The sequence below is a fragment of the Leptidea sinapis genome, chromosome 42 (genome assembly GCF_905404315.1).
Source record: "Leptidea sinapis chromosome 42, ilLepSina1.1, whole genome shotgun sequence".
Taxonomy (NCBI): domain Eukaryota; kingdom Metazoa; phylum Arthropoda; class Insecta; order Lepidoptera; family Pieridae; genus Leptidea; species Leptidea sinapis.
Genome location: NC_066306.1, coordinates 2614009 through 2633401, shown reverse-complemented (window position 1 = coordinate 2633401; position 19393 = coordinate 2614009). Strand labels below are relative to the sequence as shown.

General features: G+C 34.9%; 1 protein-coding gene and 1 long non-coding RNA gene across 3 annotated transcripts; one reads left to right on the top strand and one right to left on the bottom strand.

Moving 5' to 3' along the window:
• Positions 1–5230: 5230 nt before the first annotated feature.
• Positions 5231–9893, bottom strand: LOC126976758 (snRNA-activating protein complex subunit 4-like). The gene has a single exon (XM_050825323.1). The coding sequence runs from the start codon at positions 9723–9725 to the stop codon at positions 7509–7511; it is 2217 nt and encodes a 738-aa protein (XP_050681280.1). The 5' UTR covers positions 9726–9893; the 3' UTR covers positions 5231–7508.
• A 2342-nt stretch (positions 9894–12235) lies between these two features.
• LOC126976854 (uncharacterized) lies at positions 12236–19055 on the top strand. 2 transcript variants are annotated; one of them, XR_007731989.1, is made up of 2 exons: positions 12236–12729; positions 18003–19055. It is a non-coding gene; the product is annotated as an uncharacterized LOC126976854 (long non-coding RNA). The 2 variants fall into 2 exon arrangements; XR_007731990.1 differs by lacking the exon at positions 12236–12729 and adding an exon at positions 17377–17870.
• Positions 19056–19393: the final 338 nt, after the last annotated feature.

Sequence of the window (19393 nt, the reverse complement as noted above, 5' to 3'; positions counted from 1 at the left end):
AGACAGGTTGATGTAGTCACTGTAATTCTAGTTGGCTCTAAAAATAAATATACTAGATTATAGCATCGAAATAGGGATATTAGCTTAGTGCTCAGGCCGGATTCAACTAATAAATTGACATTAAAATCTCCACAAACAAGAATATTTTTATTATTTTTATTACACTAGATAAAGTAAGAGTTCCAATAGACTAAAATATTCGAGCAAAGTCGTATAAACAGTACCCGTTTGACTTCTGCTTCCTTTGCGGTGTTTCCAGGACGATACGACATGGGTACCTTCAAAAAAATCGCGTATACCTTTTTTAAAGGGCCGGCAACACTCTTGCGATTTCTCTGGTATTGCAGGAGAATGTGGGTGGCAGTGATAATTTACCATCAGTTGAGCCGTACTCTCGTTTATCCTCTCTTCCATACAAAAATACAATGAGAAGAGATAAAGTATCTCCAACAACTTGCTTATATTGCTGTGGTATATATTAAAGGTATCTACCAATTTTGAAGCGAGTTTAATGAATATGTAATTTTTATTTACTTTATAGTTTGATTGTTTTTACTTTAAAAATGCAAAAACTTAAAACAGAATCTTAACATTGATCTCAACGAGAATCATATGTTAATGATCTTTAATAACAGAAAAAAACAATTGATATGCTACTTCCAATTAAATTATGTTTACTGCATTTATATATTGTTTAGTTTTAGAAATTATTGTGAGAAAATATGAATTGAGAAAACTTAAATATTAAATTAATTATCACATAATTACCTTGCAACTTTCACTCTTTTAAATTCAGAAGAAATAAAATCTGGGTTCGAAACACAAAAACACGTCATCATAAACGCATCCATAGAATAATATCGCTCATAACGTGAGTAGGCTGTAGGCGCAAGCAAAATGAAGCAGTTTCAATGTGGTGAAATTATGACCATATACGTTTCCCGCCGCATCAGTGTCATTCTGTCAACTTCCAGAACAATCAGTGCGCGAAATGTAATTGAAAAATGACCTACTGTGCACGGACTAGTAAAAAAAGATGGACTCCGCGCCGTGATATTAGCAAGTAAAGCACCTTTATGCTAGTGTGTGTGCAGTTATGGGGTATACCAGATACACAATTTTTTCTCCCTTAAATAATCATATATCCACAAATACTTTTATAGTATTTTATTTTTTTAACGCACGACGGCATTTTTAAAATATTTTATTGCGATGCAATAAATGATCTGTCATAGACGATGGCAAATCTCAAGGTGACTCGGAGTCCTTCTTATTTTACTCGTCCGTGTTACTGTGCAGTGAAAGGGTGTCACAAAGCGTCTTACAATTAATATTATGATAAGGAAATCACATTTCATACCTAAATTCTATTTCACAACTTTTAATTTAAGCTAATACGTTCTTCAAAACAGCAATATATTTTGCAAAACTAAAACAGACGCCATTAAAAAATTATGTTGCCAGCTATATAAGTACTATGTACCCCGAGTTCCTCGGCTGGGATATTTTTTTTGTGTTTATGGGTAGATATTGATAGGAGGCTATAATGTACGACGCCACATGATATTCTAAGTATTCAAAGTCAAATAATCTTAATTCAATTAGGCTTAAGCTAAGCGATTTGAATAGTCACTATAAATATTTCTTTTAAATTACTGAATTTACCATATGTTCGGAAAAAGTTGAGTTTTAATAATTCTATTAATGAATAAATTTTACAGTATTCTAAATAACTTTCGAACAATATTTGATATCATTCAATAGGTAGAAACTGCTATAGCTTTTAGTAAACTACATACCTTGCATCATTCAATCATTAATTCAACAGAATTATTAGATATATTTACAAAAATAGAGAAGCATTTCAAATTAATTTATCCAGCTAGTATAGAAAATTTAAGGAAGTTAGAACATAATCTTATACTAAAGTCGTATTTTAATGGTGATTGGTTAATTTTTGAAATAGAAATTCCCCTTATAGATAAAGATAATTATATATTTTATAAGATAATTCCTATTCCCATTTTTGATTCCAAAACACATGAAACCCTTACAATAATTCCTAAGTATCCATTCATAATGGTGAATCGTTTGAAGTTCAGACCTGTCGTAAAACCATGTGAGGATATAGAAGACTCCAAATATCTATGCATGGAAGATAATATGGTTCCATATCCTGAAGAAACTTGTATAGAAGAAATTATGATGCTAAAGAAATACAATCACTGTTCTCATCATTTAATTAAATCGAGAGTACCAAATTACAAAAGGTATACAGCCATCATTGGTTACTCTATACAGAAGAAAATTTAGTAATTACAGAGTATTATGGTGAAGAAGTACAGCTACATGAATAACAAGGAACATATATTATTACACCAGATCAATCTTGGAGAACTGAAATTGGCAATACTTTCATTGAACCATCTTTGAATTCTACAGATATAAGCTATAAACTTTCAATAATATCAATGCCAAATCTACGTGGAATACTGAAGACAAGAGAAAAACAACTTGATCTTCGAAATGTAGACTTCAGTGATGTGAAAGAAATTTTGAATAGTGCTAAATATAGTGTTAGTGAAAATAAAATTCAAGAATATGTGGTGATGGATAAAGTTAGTGTTTGGACTTTAAGTTTATATGTTATTATTTTCTTATTTGTCATTTTTGTTTTGCATAAATTCAATTTATTTCGAAATTATCGTGAGCCTAAGAAGTCTTCCGATAATTTCTCGCTTAAGGAGAGTTAAGAGTGACAGCCCTATCCAAATTAGCTTTAGGTGCAATTCCACCTCAGCACTTTAATTAGAACATTAAAGTGGTGAATATTTAGTTGTAAGCATTAAAATAAGTATATATTGAATGTAATTATTTAGTAGATAGACTATTGTATAATAGACTTGCAATGTAATTTTTGAAATATTTTTTTTTTTAAATAAACCTTGGCTCAACAACTTAATTAGCGCCCACGATCAAAGGCCTTCGCTATATCCAGGCTAACTGCCAGGCCTTCCCCCTTGCTTTCAATAGCCGCAGCCCATCTATGTGTTCGGTATACCAGAAGATCACCTGCCGACCGACCATGGCGAAAGCCGTATTGTCGGTCGTTGATCAACTGGTGACCCTCTAGGTATACCAAGAGCTGACGGCTAATTATGCTCTCCATGATTTTGGAGAGCAGGGAGGTAATAGCAATAGGCCTGTAGTTTGCCGGATCGGATGGGCAAGGGCTGACTTCCATGAGTCAGGGACTACGCCTTTGGAATAAGAGTGCCGGAATAAACGCGTTAGCACCGGCGTCAACTCAGGGGCACACGTTCTAAGCATGATTGGAGAAATGCCATCCGGCCCGCTCGACTTCCTGACGTCCAACGAAAACAGAGCTCGCCTAACAGTTTTCTATCTGAACTGTACTTCAGGCATAGAGCTCTGACACCGCGGGATGGTCGGCGGTGTTTTTCCGTTGTCGTCAAAGGTCGAGTTGGAGGCGACAAGAGCGCACAGGAGATCGGCTTTCTCTTTTGCCGTATGGGCCAGGGTGTCATTCCTCATGTGCAACGGCGGCATGGACGGCTGGCTGAAGTTACCAAGAGCAGCTTTCGACAACGACCAGAACTTGCGTGTTCCGGTTGGGTAACTGAAAAGCTGCTCGCCGATTTTGACGACGTGTTTTGACTTTGCACGGGCAATTTGCCGCTTAAAAAATCTGGAGGCACGTTTGTATTTCCTCTTTAGAACTGTGCAGTTCGGATACTATGTGCCCAGCGCCGCAACCCAAGCTCGATACGCCTGTTTATTGCAGTCAGATGCTGCTTTAACTGACGCATCGAACCAGGGCTGTGATCTGCCACTGATGGGTACTACAGAGTTTGGTATAAAAATATCCATACCCTGTAGTATCACATCGGCTACTGCAACGGCGCAGGCACTAGGACCATCCGAAGGGAAACAAACCCTGCCCCAAGGGTAGGATGCAAAAAAGGAACGCATCCTATCCCAATCTGCTGACTTGTAGTGCCAAACGCGGCGGGTCGCTGGTGGTCTGCGACGTTGGAGTTGGATAGGCACTACACCCCTGACCAGGCAATGGTCGGAAGTGCCGAGAGGGGCGTCGACAAAGACCTGGTAACCATCGGGATGTGTAGTCAGCAGAAGATCCAATAAGGACGGCATGTGGCTATCCACATCTGGGAGCCGCGTTGGCAACTCAACCAATTGGGACAGAAATGGCCACCGGTCCTCGACACTAACCTATGCGAAATATAGCGGCACTAGGCCGCTACTTCACGGCGGTATTCTGTGCGAGTGTGGTAATTAACCCGGACGAGTCTGGCCCGATTGTGCTGACGTCAAAAGATGGCAGCGTGACTCTCCCACTTCTAAAAAGCCCTCAGTCGCCTCTTACGACACCCATGGGCCTGGGACTCCCCTATTCTTTTTACGCCCCGGGAAAAGTACAGGGCGAAACGAATTTGGCATTATTTTTAAAATCCAAGATGGCCGCTGTGCAATATTATGATTTCAACGACTTTGGTTCCATGTTGCACAACAAAATGTGAAAGATGCCTAAAAGTTGTTTGGCATTAGGGTCATCATTATAACCACCACGCATACGTATATCCCTGAAAGAATTTTTCACCGCAGCCATCTTGGATTTCAAAATTGATCCCAAAATCGTTCTCTGCACCCTCGAGAACCTCCGACACGATATCCATAGTGTTGAAAGCATACTATTTCATGGCGACCATCTTGGATTTTAAAAATGATCCCAAATTCGTTCTCTGCACCCTCGAGAACCTCGGATACGATATCCACATTGTTGAAATCATAATTTTGCACGGCAGCTATCTTGGATTTCAAAAGAGATGCCAAACTCGTTCTCTGCAACCTCGAGAACCTCGGATACAATATCCACACGGTTGAAATCATAATTTTGCACGGCGGCCATCTTGGATTTCAAAAATGATCCTAAATTCGTTCTCTGCACGCTCGAGAACCTCGAATATGATATCCACATTGTTGAAATCATAATTATGCACGACGGCCATCTTGGATTTCAAAAATGACGCCAAATTCGTTCTCTGCACCCTAGAAAACCTCGGATATAGCTGGGGACGGCACCCCTATCGTCTCGCTTTTTCATTTCATCGAGTTTCAAAAAACAACGATTCTAAAGAACTTCTTTACTTACACTTCAAAAATTTTTGCAACAATAATTAAACACATATCAAATCAAATCATAATATTTTATTGCAAGTCACATTTTACAGTAGGGTGGTAGGTACATTAATGGGTAGACAATATGTGACGCTCTGCAAGGGCACAGCAATGTTATACATAAAAGAAATAGTCTTAGTATACATTTTATACATTCTTATACTATATTGTAACTAATTCTCACACTAAGTGTAATTAAAAAATTCGGGTAAATCGTAGAAGCATTTTGTAACTAAAAATTTTTTAAGATGTCTTTTAAATAGAGAAGGCTTCTCTTTATTTTTAATATCGTTCGGGATGTGATTATAAATTTTTATTGCCATGTGGTGAGGGCTCGATGACACTAATGACATACTCGTTTGGGGAATTTTTAATTTGTTTAAATTTCTACTATTTCGCTTGTTGTTTGGTAGTGTTGAGTATAAGTCCGAATGTTTTTTAACAAATTTACATGCTTCTGAATGTAAATTGAAGTAAGACTTAAAATTTTGTGTTTAATAAAATATGGTCTACATGAATCTATCTGCTGAATATTTTCTAAAATTCTATTCCATTTTTTCTGTAGAATAAATATATCTTTTATTTCACTACAGTTTCCCCATATTAATATTCCATATGATAATCTAGAATGTACATATGCATAATAAGCAGCAAGGACAGATTTGAAATCTGTTACGCGTCTATATCTACGTGATGTTTTTATTAAATTGTTAATTTATATTTTATTTCTTCTTTCTTGTTACATATAATCTAGTATTTCTTACAATTTACTGATTTAGGGAACTTTCTATTCATTTGCAACATTATTTGGCTGTCTGTGTTGGTGTTGACGAATGTAAGTACGTGACGCTCACGCACACATTAATTATAATCTTAGAAACACAAGAAAATTTTCAAGACGTGACGTCACCTCTCCCTACTAGCAGCCGACAGACCGCTATATAAGCGGTAGCAGAACAGTTGGTGACCCCCTTCAGGTCCACAGCCAAGTACTTGTGTGTGAACCTCGACTCCCAACTCACCTTCAGGCCTCACGTCCAGAAGGTGACCGGAACCGCCCGCTTCTATCTGTACCGCCTAAACAGTATGTTAGGTAGGCACAGTAAAATGTCTTTTAGGAACAAGCGAACACTCTTCAAGGTTTGCATTCGACCGGTTATGACTTACGCCGCTCCAGTTTTCGCTCATGCGAAACCCAACATTATTGATAAACTCCAAACAGTCCAATCCATTTTCTGCCGTAAGGCTGTCAATGGTCACTGGTGCGTTAGGAACGCAGATCTTCATCCCCATCATCCAACAACACTTAAAGTGCTTGTCTGAAACTTTCTTCAAGTCCTCAGTCAATCACCCAAATCCCCTGATTAAGGAGGCAGCGGATTATACCCCTCCCCTCTCCTTCACGTTATCAAGTCAGGAGGCCCAGACACGCCCTCTAACCAACCGATCCCCTAACCAACTCTCGTCTGACCTGGATCGCCTTTTGGCATCCGGGGATCGCCTTTTGGCAGACGCATTTAGATTCACCTCTAGTTTGTGATCATCCTTCTTATGTCACTAGTCCCAATTAGATAGCACCTTCTGTGCTATATCTCAGCGGATACTCCATAGTGCCGCTTGCGCCTCTCTCTTCCCAAGAGAAGGTCGCCTTCGATGTAGGCTTAGAGGGCACCTGCCCAAAGCCAACTGCAGGTGGTGTTTAGTGGGTAGGCACCTATGTTTTCACGTGAGTCCCACATAACCAACGCAGACTTAGGCTGCGTCGTTATCCCGGAGGGTAGCCCTTTGCCTTGTTTGGGCGCAAAAAAAAAAGTTGGTGACCATTACTTCGTTTGTCGTCGGACTGTGAACATCTCACCGAAACTCTGTCCGTTTTCGTATTGAATGTTTGTAGTGAATAATTATTTAAATTGTGTTGACAGTGACAGGTGGACAGGGTGAAGACGTCTATAAAAGGCGGCGTGAAATTCAAATGAAAATGGCACGAATGAAAATAAAAAGTTTTTTTTATTAAAATATAATTTGATAAATGGGCTTATCAACCTTCCAGCAAATGTGATAATAATTAACATATAATGTAGGATACAGTATTGGCAAAGTAGGCTTATTCAAGAATTAAATATTATCAATCTTTGTCATATCCAGTCCTTATTACAAGATGTTGGTCTTCATCGAATCTCTCACCCACATAATAGATTTACACCCAATATACATTCCATAACAATAAATGAGTAATTAATTATTTTTTCTTAACCAGATCAAGGCAAAACTTAGTTTACTCCTGTGAACTATTTAATCTCATATTTAAATATACTACTTTCTATAGCCATGTCACTATTTATAGTTTTATTACTAGCAGATTGATTTATTCCCTGTGCATCAATATTAACATATTTAGGTTGATTTTCAGAAAGTAACATAGGCCACATAAATATAATGTAAAACCTTTCAAATATACGAGTTACACTAGCGTTTTTATGGAGACATTGCAAGGGTCTCTTTCTATATGGGTGGTCAGGTAAAGACTCCAATATAAGACGACATCCAGTTATTGTAGCAAGATTTGGTGGTAAAACATATTGTAAACTACCTAGGGGATGCTGTCCCCAGATGTCCGGTACAACTTTTTTATTAATATCATCTGGTGACAGTTTCTTCTGTTTTGAATATGATTTAAGCTTTGATATATATAAATGATTATCTAAATGTAATAAATCTGGAAATCGCTTACACAATTTACTATCCATAAACTTCTGCTTATCTAATTTTGCTCGGAGAAGAACTAGGATTTGCCGTACATTCCTAAAATTAACAGACTTTTTGGTTAAAATATCTGATTCATCTTCTATTTTCAAAAAGTTTTTATCTTCTGGTATTGGGCTATTTATAATCCTTTGAGACTTTTGTTTTGCAATATTTTTATATGAAATTTTCTCCTTAAGTAAATAATTTATAATTGCATCATCTATTTTCTGTTCTGAGGACTGAAGTGTGATAGTTTTGTCTTTTTCCGATTGTAACTTATCCTGCATTCTTAATTTCAAGTTTTCAAGGGCTTTCTTTAAATTTAAAGATTCATTACCATGAACCAAGCATCTAGCTGGACGCCTGGGTGCATATGCAAAATCAACATTTGGATTCTTTTCTATCCACTTAGTCAGAACTTTGTATCGAGATCTTAAATGATACCTATCTTTACCAGGAAAATATTTAGTCAAGCTTGCAAAAATTGTTGGTGAATCTTGATTAGCCACAAGTTGCATAAGTTTTCTGTCCTCCTGCTTGGTCCAAGTTATGGATGTTTTCTGCTTGGCCAAAATATTATATCTGACTCTACATTGAGGTACTGAACGGCCAGGCAAATACATTTTCATTTTTTTAAAATCAGGTCCAAATTTATCAGCACAAGCTATAATTACTGCATCTTCTTCAGGAATAAATCTCCCTTTTCTTTTTGAATTTAACTGAATAAATTTATTATACACTTGAATTCTAGTTCTGTTTTCCATACAGGCAGCAATCTTAGTCCATGGTATATAATCATGTTCTTTATGGAATTCAACTAATCTTTTTAAATGCTCTACCTCCTTTTTTGTCCACTCTTTTGATGTAAAAGTATTATTGATATTAGTATGGTAGTACACAAAACACTGGTACCCAGTCCGGTTTGTCCTAAGCTCCTTTGCAATACTATCCCAGTCTTGATATTGTTTTTGAGAACATATTTTCTCTAACCTCCAACACTCTTTTTTAGCCCATGGCCCTTTATTAAAGGAAGGGTGCAAAAATAAGTTCCACAAAGCTTTATACTCTTGAGGTTTGTGTCTATATTTCATTTCTATGGCTATTTGTTCCCAATCATAGTCTTTGTTAACAGGCAGAACTACATCTTCTAGAGGCATTTTCTTTACTTTTCTTATTTCAATCTTTATTTGTTCTATTTCATTTTTATTCTGTGACCTTTTGTTAGACTTGGCTTTAGCAAGTGCTGATTCTAATTCCTTTTGTTTTATTTTTCGAGACATTTCAAGTATTTTCTTCATGAATTCACTTTTGTCTTGTACTGTCCAACCTTGTATGTTTGACATGTTAGTAAAATCGTACATTCCAGCATTAGCCCGTTTAAATGTATCTACATTACTTGGGGCAGGAAATCCAAACTTGTCTTTAAAGTATGGTTTTCCACAATTCAAGATGGTGAAATTGGCATTATGACTTTTATGTATTACAGTATTTTGTAGTTCTTGTAGACTTTTTCTACATTCATGTAATCGATTTACTATTGTATTTTCAAGTGCTTTTAGTTTTTTATCATAGAGTAAATTAAGTGTTATTGCCGTATCAACATCAGAGGACGAATACTGAGAGTTATTAGTTATTAAAGGTGTACCAACGCTCAATTGTGATTGTTGCTGAGTAATTGATATATCGTTTTTTTTGAGAGCCGCTTTAAGGCGCGGAAAATCTTGCACCTCACCTTCACTATCAAATATTATATTATTCATTTTTATTAAAGTTTGTGTTCTATCAACGTTTGGTAAATATACATCCGAGAAGCTAGCGCGCGCGTCAACATAAATATAAACTATTTTGCTCGTTAGTGTCGTGTCTCAAAATTGAATGGTTACAAATTGACAAAATAATTAATTTCAGCATGTACCTATCCACATTTTTTTTTTTTTTTTCTTCTTTTGGCAATAGCGTTTACTTTTTGCCAATAACGTAAACTAAAAGATTGGGAAACTAAGTTAAAAAAGGATACGGAACACGGGAAAGGATCAGATAAGTCGAAAGAGGATTGAAACGGATATTAAAAATTTCATAAATATACATATATACTTGCTACTTACACAACACTATAAATATTTAAACTTTAATATGATTCTGAAGAATGAAAGATGACAATATTTTATAAAATTTACATGGATCCATAATTAGACAGGATATACAGGTAGGAAAAGGAACATTAAGAGATATTAGATCATTCAGGAATGAGAAGCGGTCGTATAGAGAACATGAAAAGAAAATGTGATCTAGATCACATTTATCGGATTCACATTCACACATGTCAGTAGATACAATGCCTAATCTATTAAGATGAACAGGAGTGCAAACATGACCCAAACGCATTCTTATGATAGAAGAACATACTAACTTATTGCATTTGGCACGGAAAAACCATGGTTTAAATGAAATAAGTGGCTGAAGGTTAAAATATTTCCTGCCTTTTGATTGACCAGTTTCAGTCCAAAGTCTATTCCAACAATCCTGAAGGTGAACTATAGGAAGAGCACCTAGATCCTGGCAAAAAATTTTATAAGGGAAAATGTCGCCATCGACCACGGCTTCATTAGCTAGTTGGTCTGCTTTTATATTACCAGGAATGTCGCTATGGCTGGGGATCCATACAAACAACACAGAAAGACCAAAGTGATTGCATTTATTTAATAGATTTCTTATTTCTATGACAACAGAAGAAATGTTTTTTGATTTAAATGGGAACCTATTGAGAGACTGTAAGGCACTTTTTGAATCAGAGAAAATTATTGTTTTTGGAAGTTTAAATAGAATAATATATTCAATAGCCTTAAAAATACCATAACATTCCCCAGTAAACACCGATGTTTCCGGAGGTAGTTTAATTTTCTGTGATATTTTAAATTGAGCGTGATAGACACCTACACCAACGGGATCCGAGGAGGAATGTTTAGACGCGTCTGTGTAAATATGATGGTAATCAACCCAAACAGTATTTTTAAGAAGATTAAACGAAAAATTTGTACTAATATCGCGCTTATTTAAATCCGAGTTAAAATTAATTTCTGGAAGCAACATTAATGCTTCAAAGCTAGTACTGAAAAGAGGATAATTAATGGATCGATGAATAGGAGCTTTTATGTTGATAAATTTCTTAAAACTATTGATTAGACAAGGTGGTTTTTTATTTGACCAATATGCAGATGAATCTATATAATGAGAAAGTTTCTGAAGTTTGTTATAAAGAGAGTGGTTAAGAAACTGAAAAGATCGGAATATAAATTTGTCTGCTAAATATTGACGACGTAGATGTAGTGGAGGATCACCACATTCTACTTGAAGAGCATTGATAGGACTTGACCGCATAGCACCAGAAACTACTCGTAAAGCTTTGGACTGTATGATATCTAGTTTTTTAAATGCCTTAACACTACCAGGCTCCAGCAAGAATGTACCATAATCTAATATACTTCTTATAAGAGCATTATATAACAATTTCATGCAAAAAGGGTTCGCACCCCACCAAACACCTGACAGACATCTTAAAATATTAAGAGTACGCTCACATTTAGCATTTAGGTAATCACAATGTGGGATACCAGTTAGTTTCGAATCTAAGACAATTCCCAAAAACTTAACATTTTCTTTAACTGGAATCTGATAACCCTCATAAAATATAGAAATAGGAGGAGGAGTTCTTGATCTCGTGAATAAAACTATTGTACTTTTTTCAGGTGATAGATCAAGGCCATTTAAGTCCAACCAAGTTTTTAAATTTATCAGCGGTTGTGTTATAGAAGAACTAGCTTTTTCAATAGAAATATCACGACAGTAAATTAATAGATCATCAGCATACTGAAGAACATTTACACTATTAAATGATGATTTTAAATCGTGTGTATAAATATTATACAATATTGGGCTAAGTACTGATCCCTGGGGGAGGCCCTTTGAAACAAGTCGAGTATTTGACATCTAGTTTCAGGATTATGTATCTTTCGGAAAGCATGTTTATGATAAAATTTGTTAATAGCAGAGGTATATTAAGTTGTAAAAGCTTACTCTTTAAAATACTTATTACGACATTATCATAGGCACAATTTATATCTAAGAACGCAGCTATTACTGATTTATTATTTGAAAATGATAATTGAATATCAGAAATGAATATGCTTAAGCTATGAATAGTACTTTTCCCACGTCTGAAACCGAATTGGGATTCACATAATAGACCGTTATGCTCAACAAACCATTCTAAACGATTTTTTATAAGATGTTCTGTAATTTTCATCAAAACAGAGGAAAGTGCGATTGGGCGATAGGTAGAATGGTCTGAAGAACACCTATTAGGTTTCAGTACGGGAATTATTTCTTGACGTTTCCACGTGGAGGGGATGTTACCAGATGTCACTATGGAATTTATAAGAGATAAATATTAAAATAAAGCATCATCATCTAAATGAGAGATAAAGGAATACGGAATACCATCCAGTCCAGGAGCAGAATCCTTAACATGAGACACTACACCTTTTAGTTCAGTGAGAGAAAATATACTGTTTAGACCAAAACAGTTATCATTATTTATATTTATTACAGGGTAAACAATTATTAAGTCTTCAGGAACGAAAGGTGGAGCCAATTTATCTAAAAAGCTATTAACTAAATGAAAAGGGATTGATTTTGGAGATGAATCTTTGTATGCAGATCTAAACCTTCTTATATTTTGCCATACAAGAGATGGTTTGACATCAGGTGATATTGAATAGCAGAAATTTTTCCAGCCATCAAATTTCTTTTTCTTTAGAAATTTTGAAGTTTCTGACATACTCTTTGTAAGAATTTCAAAATTCTCATCAGTGGAACATTGACAGTATGTAATTTCAGCATATTTTCTTCTCTTTACTGCCTCAGTACATTCGTTATCCCACCAAGGAGGAGAAGGAATAAAACCCAAAGAGCTATTTTTACTTGGAAATATCTCATTGGCAACCTCAATAAAGATTCTTGCTAAAGAATCTGCACACTGAGATTCTGTACCTGGATTAATTTTTGGAAGTGTAATAATTTTGTTTTTTATTAGATCTTTATATAAATCCCAATCAACATCATTAAGCTTATATTTTAAACGAGGAGAATAAGTTTTATGTAATACTTTATTGTTATTATTGCAGGTTGGAAATGATAATAATAGTGGGAAGTGATCACTACCAAAAGTAGATCGTAATGGATCCCAGGACAAAGAAGAAGCAAGATTAGGTGTAGTGACTGTTAAATCTGGAGCACTTGGGCCCTCGTCAGGATGAGAACGTCGTGTAGGACGACCATCATTTAATATACACAAATTCACTGAATCAAATATATCTATTAATGTGTTACCATAACTATTAGAAGATAAGTAACCCCAGGTTTCATGGCGACAGTTAAAATCACCAAGGATCATAAAAGGCTTTGGAAGAATGGAAATAATATCTTTAATTTCATTTAAGATTGCAGAAGAAGGATGAGGTATATAAATAGATACATAACAGATATTTTCAACTAAAGCAGCAATTATAGAAAAATCATTACTGTGAGAAGGAATAGTGAAGAGAGAAAAGGAAAGAGGGTGTTTCACAAGCATGGCTACTCCGCCATGCCCATCCACACGATCTTCTCTGAGACATGAATAACCACTGAGAGTAATGTATCTGCATATGAAATTCGAGAGACAGATGGATGTATCTTTGAAGCTTCTGAATATGAAATACAGTTTTTAGCCATTGATTCCTTTATAGCTCTTTGTCTTTCATATTCTAAACATTTTTTATCAGTTGCAATATGGGAACCTTTACATAAACAACAAGATATAAAATCATCTTGAACAGAGCAGTTATCACCACTATGTCCTTGACCACATCTAAAACATCTTGGTTTAGATCTGCATTGAGATTTCACATGACCAAACCGACAACAATTGTAGCATTGAATAGTAGGATATATATACAAGTCTACAGTAAGAGAAGTGTAGCACATATATACTCGTTTAGGCAAAAACTGTCCATCAAAAGTAAATACCACAGACTCAGTACATTTAAGATGGTTTTGTCCATCAATCATCATCTTTCGTTTTATTCTCCTAATTTTTATGATTGGGCCACAGCCAATAGGAACAGAAACATTATCTTTTATTTCCTCTTCAGACCACTCAGCTGGTACTCCTCTGACTATTCCTATTCTACTCACAGAAAATGATGGAATAAAAGCCTTATATTTTTCATTTTCTAAATTTTTGTTTTCAACAAAGTCATTTGCATCTTGGTACTTAGAAAAAGAAATAGATAACCTATTCCGGCCTATCCTTTTTAAACTTCCATTCACAATATTTTTAATAGAATTTCTTTTGAGAAAACGACCAAATGTAACTGGATGTAAAGTAACATTATCATCGGGAGATGAATACTGTTTCTGAATGTGTACAACAAAAGGAGCAGCATCTAATGAGTTGTATAACAGCCTTGCAACAGGGGGCTGTGGCTGTTGTGGAGTGTCTGTTATTTTTTTGTATGGTCTCTACTACTATAGAAGAATTATTGCAGGAATCGACTTTGGAAAGAATTTTTTTTTCACTAATGTCTACACATTTGCAATCACTTTCCTTAATATCCTTCTTATCACCACGGTGTTTTCGTCGTCTTTTATTACAGTGTCTGCATATTCTGGGTCGAGCTGACACTCTTTTACGGCCACTAGATGTCTGAGACACAGAACCATCTGTATCCATAGTGCTACCTTCGTCATTATTAGAAATTGTCACTACATGACCTATATCAGGGGCTGTCCCCCCAGGATCATCCGGGGGGTCCATCATAGCATAGAAAAGTGAAGAAAAGAAGACTTACCAATAGGATGAAATTTACACAAATTAACACTTTAATAAAAACTAACTACAAAAATATATACAAACTACAACTTATCTGATCAAAATATCTAAATATTTACATGAAATTTAAAAATAAAATGAAAAGTTATCAAAATTACGTGCGACCGATCTTAAGTTTCCCGCCCTTTTTCACATATCCACTTTTTTTTTTCTTGTTTTTTTTCTTCTTTTGGCAATAGCGTTTACTTTTTGCCAATAACGTAAATTAAAAGATTGGGAAACTAAGTTAAAAAAGGATACGGAACACGGGAAAGGATCAGATAAGTAGAAAGAGGATTGAAACGGATATTAAAAAGTTCATAAATATACACATATATACTTGCTACTTACACAACATTAATATGATTCTGAAGAATGAAAGATGACAATATTTTATAAAATTTACATGGATACATAATTAGACAGGATATACAGGTAGGAAAAGGAACATTAAGAGATATTAGATCATTCAGGAATGAGAAGCGGTCGTATAGAGAACATGAAAAGAAAATGTGATCTAGATCACATTTATCGGATTCACATTCACACATGTCAGTAGATACAATGCCTAATCTATTAAGATGAACAGGAGTGCAAACATGACCCAAACGCATTCTTATGATAGAAGAACATACTAACTTATTGCATTTGGCACGGAAAAACCATGGTTTAAATGAAATAAGTGGCTGAAGGTTAAAATATTTCCTGCCTTTTGATTGACCAGTTTCAGTCCAAAGTCTATTCCAACAATCCTGAAGGTGAACTATAGGAAGAGCACCTAGATCCTGGCAAAAAATTTTATAAGGGAAAATGTCGCCATCGACCACGGCTTCATTAGCTAGTTGGTCTGCTTTTATATTACCAGGAATGTCGCTATGGCTGGGGATCCATACAAACAACACAGAATGACCAAAGTGATTGCATTTATTTAATAGATTTCTTATTTCTATGACAACAGAAGAAATGTTTTTTGATTTAAATGGGAACCTATTGAGAGACTGTAAGGCACTTTTTGAATCAGAGAAAATTATTGTTTTTGGAAGTTTAAATAGAATAATATATTCAATAGCCTTAAAAATACCATAACATTCCCCAGTAAACACCGATGTTTCCGGAGGTAGTTAAATTTTCTGTGATATTTTAAATTGAGCGTGATAGACACCTACACCAACGGGATCCGAGGAGGAATGTTTAGACGCGTCTGTGTAAATATGATGGTAATCAACCCAAACAGTATTTTTAAGAAGATTAAACGAAATATTTATACTAATATCGTGCTTATTTAAATCCGAGTTAAATTTAATTTCTGGAAGCAACATTAATGCTTCAAAGCTAGTACTGAAAAGAGGATAATTAATGGATCGATGAATAGGAGCTTTTATGTTGATAAATTTCTTAAAACTATTGATTAGACAAGGTGGTTTTTTATTTGACCAATATGCAGATGAATCTATATAATGAGAAAGTTTCTGAAGTTTGTTATAAAGAGAGTGGTTAAGAAACTGAAAAGATCGGAATATAAATTTTGTCTGCTAAATATTGACGACGTAGATGTAGTGGAGGATCACCACATTCTACTTGAAGAGCATTGATAGGACTTGACCGCATAGCACCAGAAACTACTCGTTAAAGCTTTGGACTGTATGAGATCTAGTTTTTTAAATGCCTTAACACTACCAGGCTCCAGCAAGAATGTACCATAATCTAATATACTTCTTATAAGAGCATTATATAACAATTTCATGCAAAAAGGGTTCGCACCCCACCAAACACCTGACAGACATCTTAAAATATTAAGAGTACGCTCACATTTAGCATTTAGGTAATCACAATGTGGGATACCAGTTAGTTTCGAATCTAAGACAATTCCCAAAAACTTAACATTATCTTTAACTGGAATCTGATAACCCTCATAAAATATAGAAATAGGAGGAGGAGTTCTTGATCTCGTGAATAAAACTATTGTACTTTTTTCAGGTGATAGATCAAGGCCATTTAAGTCCAACCAAGTTTTTAAATTTATCAGCGGTTGTGTTATAGAAGAACTAGCTTTTTCAATAGAAATATCACGTCAGTAAATTAATAGATCATCAGCATACTGAAGAACATTTACACTATTAAGTGATGATTTTAAATCGTGTGTATAAATATTATACAATATTGGGCTAAGTACTGATCCCTGGGGGAGGCCCTTTGAAACAAGTCGAGTATTTGACATCTAGTTTCAGGATTATGTATCTTTCGGAAAGCATGTTTATGATAAAATTTGTTAATAGCAGAGGTATATTAAGTTGTAAAAGCTTACTCTTTAAAATACTTATTACGACATTATCATAGGCACAATTTATATCTAAGAACGCAGCTATTACTGATTTATTATTTGAAAATGATAATTGAATATCAGAAATGAATATGCTTAAGCTATGAATAGTACTTTTCCCACGTCTGAAACCGAATTGGGATTCACATAATAGACCGTTATGCTCAACAAACCATTCTAAACGATTTTTTATAAGATGTTCTGTAATTTTCATCAAAACAGAGGAAAGTGCGATTGGGCGATAGGTAGAATGGTCTGAAGAACACCTATTAGGTTTCAGTACGGGAATTATTTCTTGACGTTTCCACGTGGAGGGGATGTTACCAGATGTCACTATGGAATTTATAAGAGATAAATATTAAAATAAAGCATCATCATCTAAATGAGAGATAAAGGAATACGGAATACCATCCAGTCCAGGAGCAGAATCCTTAACATGAGACACTACACCTTTTAGTTCAGTGAGAGAAAATATACTGTTTAGACCAAAACAGTTATCATTATTTATATTTATTACAGGGTAAACAATTATTAAGTCTTCAGGAACGAAAGGTGGAGCCAATTTATCTAAAAAGCTATTAACTAAATGAAAAGGGATTGATTTTGGAGATGAATCTTTGTATGCAGATCTAAACCTTCTTATATTTTGCCATACAAGAGATGGTTTGACATCAGGTGATATTGAATAGCAGAAATTTTTCCAGCCATCAAATTTCTTTTTCTTTAGAAATTTTGAAGTTTCTGACATACTCTTTGTAAGAATTTCAAAATTCTCATCAGTGGAACATTGACAGTATGTAATTTCAGCATATTTTCTTCTCTTTACTGCCTCAGTACATTCGTTATCCCACCAAGGAGGAGAAGGAATAAAACCCAAAGAGCTATTTTTACTTGGAAATATCTCATTGGCAACCTCAATAAAGATTCTTGCTAAAGAATCTGCACACTGAGATTCTGTACCTGGATTAATTTTTGGAAGTGTAATAATTTTGTTTTTTATTAGATCTTTATATAAATCCCAATCAACATCATTAAGCTTATATTTTAAACGAGGAGAATAAGTTTTATGTAATACTTTATTGTTATTATTGCAGGTTGGAAATGATAATAATAGTGGGAAGTGATCACTACCAAAAGTAGATCGTAATGGATCCCAGGACAAAGAAGAAGCAAGATTAGGTGTAGTGACTGTTAAATCTGGAGCACTTGGGCCCTCGTCAGGATGAGAACGTCGTGTAGGACGACCATCATTTAATATACACAAATTCACTGAATCAAATATATCTATTAATGTGTTACCATAACTATTAGAAGATAAGTAACCCCAGGTTTCATGGCGACAGTTAAAATCACCAAGGATCATAAAAGGCTTTGGAAGAATGGAAATAATATCTTTAATTTCATTTAAGATTGCAGAAGAAGGATGAGGTATATAAATAGATACATAACAGATATTTTCAACTAAAGCAGCAATTATAGAAAAATCATTACTGTGAGAAGGAATAGTGAAGAGAGAAAAGGAAAGAGGGTGTTTCACAAGCATGGCTACTCCGCCATGCCCATCCACACGATCTTCTCTGAGACATGAATAACCACGAATCTTAAATAAAGATCCTGGTTTCAACCATGTCTCTTGAAGAGCACAGATATAAGGTTTATATTTATTTAATAAATAAATAAGATCACTTTTTTTAGGAGTGATGCTTTGACAATTCCATTGAAGAACTTTGTCCATTATTTGGTTTATAAATTTGAGTAATTGCAGAAACTAATAAGGCAGCGTTGGACGGTGAAAATTAATTCGATTGACTAAGAGATTTTATAAGAGAAATAATTAAATCAATTACTGAGGATTCCAAAGGATTTTCATTTACTTTGTTAATTAATGCACATCCATTAGAGGGTTGGGGAATATTAAAATCCCTTAAAATTTCTTGGTGAGCAGATTTGTCATATCCTTTGCTAAGTGTAGGTGGAGGCTTTGGTTTAACAAAAACAGTTTTTTTATATGAAGTATTGTTTATAGCTTTATTAAAATAAATTAGAATTACTTTAGGGCTTTGAACAAATAGCTTTTATTGGATTGGGTATTTGAGACTGTATATCTCAATGTAGGAATCATTATGAAAAAGCGAATTTAAACAAATAAGTATAGGTTACAATATTATAAAACGAAACCACTGAAATATTTGCATGTC

Coding starts and splice junctions, on each gene's coding strand:
- LOC126976758 (XM_050825323.1), bottom strand. CDS start 9,725: ATGAATAATATAATATTTGATAGTGAAGGTGAGGTGCAAGATTTTCCG.